This window comes from Mesoplodon densirostris, chromosome 6 (genome assembly GCF_025265405.1).
Source record: "Mesoplodon densirostris isolate mMesDen1 chromosome 6, mMesDen1 primary haplotype, whole genome shotgun sequence".
Classification (NCBI taxonomy): domain Eukaryota; kingdom Metazoa; phylum Chordata; class Mammalia; order Artiodactyla; family Ziphiidae; genus Mesoplodon; species Mesoplodon densirostris.
Genome location: NC_082666.1, coordinates 121,821,356 through 121,828,088, shown reverse-complemented (window position 1 = coordinate 121,828,088; position 6,733 = coordinate 121,821,356). Strand labels below are relative to the sequence as shown.

General features: G+C 49.5%; 1 protein-coding gene across 1 annotated transcript; it reads right to left on the bottom strand.

Annotated features, from left to right (window-relative positions):
• Positions 1-1,471: 1,471 nt before the first annotated feature.
• Positions 1,472-5,999, bottom strand: NEFM (neurofilament medium chain). Its single transcript, XM_060101449.1, has 3 exons — positions 4,920-5,999; positions 4,060-4,184; positions 1,472-2,834 (listed from the first exon to the last, which is right to left on the bottom strand). The coding sequence occupies exons 1-3, from the start codon at positions 5,997-5,999 to the stop codon at positions 1,472-1,474; spliced, it is 2,568 nt and encodes an 855-aa protein (XP_059957432.1).
• Positions 6,000-6,733: the final 734 nt, after the last annotated feature.

Here is a 6,733-nt window from a genome sequence, read left to right as displayed (position 1 = left end):
AAGAAATACAGACTTGGAACAAATATACTATTAGTGGTTTTAAAGGTTTAGAACAGATACATTTTGAAAAGGGCATTGTATTATTTCCTCGGTCAAGATCAGGCCTTTAAATTTTTTTTTAATTTTAAATTTAAAAATTGTTTATTTTTAATATTACTTCCCCCAATTAGTAAAACACTGAAAGTATAAACCTCCATCGACCAAATCAAGACTCAGTGCTGCAAGTAAGCCTGTGTGCATGTGTGGTGTGTGTGTGTGTGTGTATGTGTGTGTGTATACAAGAACCATGCATCTGAGGCTGGAGGTTTCTTGTTAAGACTGTTAGAGGTTCCAGTCCTGCTTCTTCTGGACACATTGATATAAATGCCATGAGGTCCTTTGTGTCCCAACCCCATAGGAGCAAGTTAAGGCTCCTTTATTGCCCCTCTCACCTTGAGGTTCTCTGAGTTCCGGTTTGGGATCTAAACACCTGGAGGTTGAAGACTTCCATCCCCCGCAATGTTACCTTTTTATCAGATGCATTTATTTTTTTTATTTTTATTTTATTTTTTTGCGGTACACGGGCCTCTCACTGTTGTGGCCTCTCCCGTTGCGGAGCACAGGCTCCGGACGCACAGGCTCAGCGGCCATGGCTCACGGGCCTAGCTGCTCCGCGGCATGTGGGATCTTCCCAGACCGGGGCACGAACCTGTGTCCCCTGCATCGGCAGGCGGACTCTTAACCACTGAGCCACCAGAGAAGCCCAGATGCTTTTATTTTTATTTCAAAAATATAATTTAAAAATTTTGGGATGAAGATTGGGCTAAGTAAAGATTTTGACATCTGAAAATGTTTTGTCATTTATGTTTTCCCAGTAACAGCTCTCAGGGAAATAGTGATAAGAAATACAAGTTGCTTATAATCCCCCAAATAATCTGCTCAGGGTAAAGAAAGGGTCAAGTGGTGGAGAATTCACTTTGAAATGACATGACACCAAGCAACTGACTATGTTTCCAATATGACCTTTATTGAGCAACTACTGCTGTGACGCTTAACATCAATCAATGAAAAGTTGCAAACTGCATGTCAGCGAGGTTCTCCCACGAACAAAGTCCTTTTTAAATGCACCAGTGAGGTAAACATAATTATTCATATATAGCTTTCTTAAGGCTAAGAGAGTTCTGTGTTTCATTTATTATTTTTGGCTCAGTTGGTTCTTTGCATAATATACCTCAAGACATCCCCCCAAGCGCCCCCCTTCCAACAGCTTAGGAAATTGGCCACTTCCCCAGGTACATACAGTATCATGCATTCGAATCGCCCAAACACTGGGGAGGGAGCACCCTGAGCTTGCATGCAGGTCCCTCATATTGCACAAAGTAAAATACAATGTCTGGAGCCCCCATGGGAGAACCCGTTCTGTTTTGAAGCTGTCAATCACATGCATTTTGAAATTGTCATATGGCTTAACCTTTTGCAATGGACTCATCTATTAGTCACTCTGGGTGACTTCCTTTACTACGGCGTGTGAAGTGACCTTCTCTACCTTTTTAGTAGACACTAATTTCTCCTCAAAGGTCTCTTCATGCTCTTCGACCTTTTGAGTGACGGTTACAGATTTGGTGATATACTTGGTAGCACCATCTCCCCCCTCACTGGTGGTTTTTCCTACCATTTTGGTCACCACCCCTTTCTCCTCACCTTTATCACCACCCTTCTTTTCAGCTGCTGGGCTCACGTCTAGCCCATTGGTGACAACCCCTTTCTTCTCTTCTCCCCCACTGCCCTTCTCCTTAGTTTCCTGCTCTTTCTCGTCTTTTCCTTCCACCTCCCCATTGATGGCTATGTCTTCCTTCCTGGACTCCTTCAAACCTCCCTCCTCCTTCTTCCCCACCTCTTCCGCTTTCTCCTTCTCCTTCTCTTTCTCCTTCTGCTTCTGTGGCTTTTCCTCCTCCTTGGCATCCTTCTCCAAGCTCACCTTTACTGATTTGGCGACCACCTCCTCCACGACTTCCTCCTTCACTGGGGATTCAGCCTTCTTCTTCTCTGGCACATCCTTTGGCTTCTCCTCCTTTTTCTCTCCCTTCTCTTCCTTGGGAGCTTCCTTTGCTTCTTCCTTCTTTTCTTCCTCCACTTTCCCTTCCTCCTCTTTCTGTTCTCCTTTCTCGGCTCCAGCTTCTGCTTTGGGCTTCACCTCTTCCACTGGTGACTTTGCCACCGGGGACTTGGCTTGCTCCGGCTTCTCCACCTTGGCTTCTGCCACGAGCTCCTCCTTGGGGGCCACTTCTTCACCCTTTTCCTCCATTTTCTTTTCCTCCTTAGCTTCGGCGGCTTCCTCTCCTTCACCTTCAGCCTCCGTTTCTCCTTCCTCTTCCTGCTCACCTTCCTCTTTTTCACTAGAAACCTCCTTCTCAGATCCTCCTTCCTCAGCTTGGTCTGATTTAGCGCCCTCCTCTTCTTCCTCTTCCTCTTTGCCCTCTTCCTCCTCTCCTTTAAGTTCAGGTGCAGTAGCTTTCACTGGAGACTTCTTGGCAGCTACAACTTCTTCTTCGGCTTCTTTTTTCTCTTTCTTTTCTTCAGGCTCTTCTTCCTTGCCCTCTTCTTTCATGGAGACTGTCAATTCCTCTGCAATGGCCGTCAGGGCTTCTTCCATTTCTGATTTCTCATCTTCCACCTTGGTTTCCTCTATGATCTCCTCGACAAATTTGTGTTGGACCTTTAGCTTGGGAGCCTCTACCTTGGTTTTCTGAATCTTACTGGATATTGTGATGGAGGGCTGTCGGTGTGTATACAGCGGCCCAGTGATGCTTCCTGCAAATGTGCTAAATCTGGTCTCTTCACCCTCCAGGAGTTTCCTAAGGAGAGAATCAAAGAAGGCAAAAGACGTAATGAAAATCTCATTGGGTCTTCTGAACTTCATTACAGTATGTGTAACGTGATAGATACCTTTGGATAAATAGAATCACTTGAAGTAACACTTGCTATCATTTCACTAGTATATTGTGTCCTATTCAATGACAGAAACAGATTCTCAGGGACAATCAGCCAGTCACCCAATGCAGTAACTAACCACGCCCAATAGTCCACTCACTACACCCAGCTACCAAATCTCAGCTCTGCCGCAATCCATTTGGTGCAACATGAATATACTGAAAAGCTCCCTAGAAGCCAAAAAGGCCTTAAGTGATGTTCTTGAGCATTTGGACTTTCAAGATGTATACTAAATGTCTTTTAGCGAACATTCAAAAATTTTACAAAACTATTTAGAATATATTAGAATTCAAGCTATATATATCATAGCTAGGTGCTAATATGTGCGTATCAAGTTATAAACTGGTCTGCGATTTTAATCATAAAATGTCTATTTTATATAACTATTTAGCTTTCCGGAAAAGACAGATGGCTCTGAGCTGAGTGCAATTTATTCTTGTAATGTGAATGATCTTACTGGTAAAAAAACAAAAAGAAAAACACCCCCCCCCCAAAAAAAAAACTATTTAGTCAAGGATTTTCACCTATGAATTTAGTCAACAGCAAGGTGACATCAGTTAATATATTTATAATCTCTTCTCTTTCTCTGGATGTATATCTAGATCTATCAACATAAATCTAAATTAAAAAATATATATTCTATCAATCATATGTATTCTCAGCCAGATGATGGCAATAGTAAGCTGTAACTGAGCGAGAAATGGAACGTCCTGGTGTTTGTCCTTGACATTACACAGTTGAAAAGCTGAAAGCACTAGATGAAGTATTAAAAACTAAAATTCTGTTTTTGTTTCAAATATTTGAAAACAATTGTTTCACTAAAATAAAAAAAGTTTAAGCATAAGCACTGAAATTAATCGGTGCTCTTCCTCTAAACACTTTATTCAAACATTTAAACTACTGTTTACTCTTTTAAAGCTGCATAAAAAGTTGCAATTCTTTAATTACTTTTTAATTAAGAAGAAAACCTGGCACTGATTCAAGACTCCTGCAACCCTGCTTGCTTTAACTTAAGTGGTGAAGGTTCCTGCCTAAACGGCCTCTATAGTGCGGCTACTATTTCGGCCACGTCCGCCGCGAGCACGGTACCTGTATGCAGCGATCTCGATATCTAGAGCCATCTTGACGTTGAGGAGATCCTGGTATTCTCTCAAATGACGAGCCATTTCCCACTTTGTGCCCCGAAGCTCATTTTCCAACTGCTGGATGGTGTCCTGAAAGAGACACAGCCACAGACTTATCCTTCCAAACAGCCACTTCTTTCGCGAACCACTTGGTACCTCCTCCTCCTCCTTCTTCCTCCCCTCCCTCGACTCCCTCCAGCTTTGCAAACCTCGGGTACCGCTCCCAGACCCCGTTCCCCCTTAAAATAACCTAAGGAGTTCACAAACAAACGAACAAACAGAATCAGTAAGACAAGTAGACATTTCCCGGGCACACCACGCACTGTGACCAGCGGATCTAGAACAGGTCTCAGCGGGAAACACACACATGCATGGGGAAACCCCACGGCTGACCTGGCCCTTCCCATCTGAGCCCTTTGGGCTGAAGCCAGTTTTGGGAGTTCTTCCGATCACGGCTGGAAAAGTTGAGAATACATGAGTTTCTGCACAGCTATCCTAAAGTTGCTGCTTTACCAACTACCCGAATGTAAACCTCCTACTTTAAACGCGCAAGCGTGCAAAACTAGGACTCCTAAGGAAAAGAAGCACGTTTTGAAAACGGTCAGGGGTCTTCGAGCGGGGGATGGTGCGTGGGGGAGGCTTGTGGAGGGGATGGGAGGGACGAGGACGCTTTGAGCTTCCAACTTGGGTCTGCGTCGCGCGCGCGCGCGCCGGCCAGCGGCCGCTAGGGAGCGCGGCTGAGAGCGCGGCGGGGCGCGGGCCTGAGTGTCGGGGGCGCGCGGCGCTGGCGCTGGCGCAGGCTGGCCGCGCAGCCGCTGTTCCTACCTGGTAGCTGCTAAGGTCGTGGTTGTGCCGCTCCTCGATGTCGCTGAGCTGCCGCTCCAGGGATTCCTTGGTGCCGCGCACCGACTCGAGCTCGATGCTCTTGGACTGCAGTTGGCGCCGGTACTCGGCGATCTCTTCCTTGGCGGAACGGATGGCCTCCTTGTTCTGCTCGGCAGCCTCGGTGAGCTTGGCGTAGCGGCACTTAAACCATTCTTCGGCCTGGTGCATGTTCTGGTCCGAGTGGCATTCGAGCTGGGAGCGGATCTCCTTCAGCGCCGACGAGATGTCTGTCTTCAGGTAGTCTTTGCGCTCCACGGTGATGTGTGACGCCTGGATCTGGGCCAGCAGGTCGGCCACCTCTTCCTCGTGATTGCTCCGCAGGAAAGCCACCTCATCCTGCAGCGACTGCACCTTCTTGTCCAGCTCCACCTTGACCAGCGACGACTCTTCGATGTCTTTGCGCAGCGCGCGGATGGCCGCCTCGGTGTCGTCGCGCAGCCGTGCCTCTTCCTCGAAGCGCTCCTTGAGCCGGTGGATGTCCTCTTCCAGGTGGTCCGAGTCCAGCTGTACCTGAGCCTTCTCGTGGTTCACCAGCTCCAGGGTGGCGCGCAGCTCGCGGATCTCCTGGTCGTACGCGTCGCCCAGCTGGGCGTGCGAGGCCTGCTTCTGCCGTAGCGCCTGGATCTCCGCCTCGATCTCCTTGTTCTGCTGCTCCAGGTAGTGCACTTTCTCGATGTAGCCCGCGAAGCGGTCGTTCAGCCCCTGCAGCTGCTCCTTCTCATTGGAGCGGGACAGCTTGTAGTCGCCGCCCGGCCCAGAGCCGCCGTTAAGCAGGGACGAAGACTGGCTGAAGTCGAGGCTGCTCTCGGCGGAGCTGAGCATGGCCGTGCTGTAGGTGAGGCGCGGGGTCAGCGCGCTGCGCTTGTAGGAGGAGGACACGGTGCTGGGCGAGCCGCGGGACCATGACTGCGAGCGGAAGCCGCTGGACGGGGAGCCGGTGACGCGGCTGAAGCTCGGGCGGGTGTCGGTTACCCGCCGGTAGGCGGACGGGTTGCCCAGCGAGTCCAGCGTGTAGCTCATCTTGGAGGCTTCGGGGCGTGTGGCTGGCACAGCGTTCTGCTGCCCTCGCCGCAGCCCCTTTATAGCCGCGGCGGCTGGTCCTGGGCCAGGGCCCCGCCCAGTGGAGGCGGCGGCCGAGGAGGCGGGGACTGCGGGTACCGGGCCGTGGGGATGGGGGCTGGTGAAGACAGCCCAGCAGTGATTCAGCGCCCGCTCCACGTGGGCCCGCGCCGCATCGGACCCCGGACTTTGCTACCTTGGCCCCGACCCCTCCCCCCAGCTCTTCTTTCGGTGCCAGACCACCTGTCCCCTCCCAAGCCCCCTCTCTCCATTTCTCTTCACCTTCGGATTGCATTTTACACCCCCAGTGGGAGCATTCACCCAACGCCCTTTCTTTGTTCAGTCACTCTCCCACCGTTCGGGCCGCTTTTCTAGCGACCCCCTAGCCACTTTGTTCTTGTCCTTTTGTTTTGTGGGGTTTGTGTGTGTGTGTGTGTGTGTTTGTAAGCCCTCTGCACTCTTATCTTGACGTTTTTCTCTTCTTTTGCCCTTTCTCCATTACTTTTTTCTTTACCCATCTTCTGTGCTTAATCACTTCCCCCTCTATTTGGCACCTCTTCGCCTTCCCACTTTAAAACTTCTTTAGTCCCACTCACTCCTCCCTTCTCTCTGAGCCCCTTCCTCCTGGACCTTTTTCTTCCCAGTCTTGTCTTTTCTCTTTCTCCTTCCTCCCCTCCCTCTTCCTCCCGCCCCTC

Excerpts from the sequence above, each read along its gene's own strand:
- NEFM (XM_060101449.1), bottom strand. The coding sequence starts at position 5,999 with ATGAGCTACACGCTGGACTCGCTGGGCAACCCGTCCGCCTACCGGCGG. Across the intron at positions 4,185-4,919 it reads ACGACCTTAGCAGCTACCAG|GACACCATCCAGCAGTTGGA; the intron begins GTAGGAACAGCG and ends TGTCTCTTTCAG. Across the intron at positions 2,835-4,059 it reads ATCGAGATCGCTGCATACAG|GAAACTCCTGGAGGGTGAAG; the intron begins GTACCGTGCTCG and ends TTCTCTCCTTAG.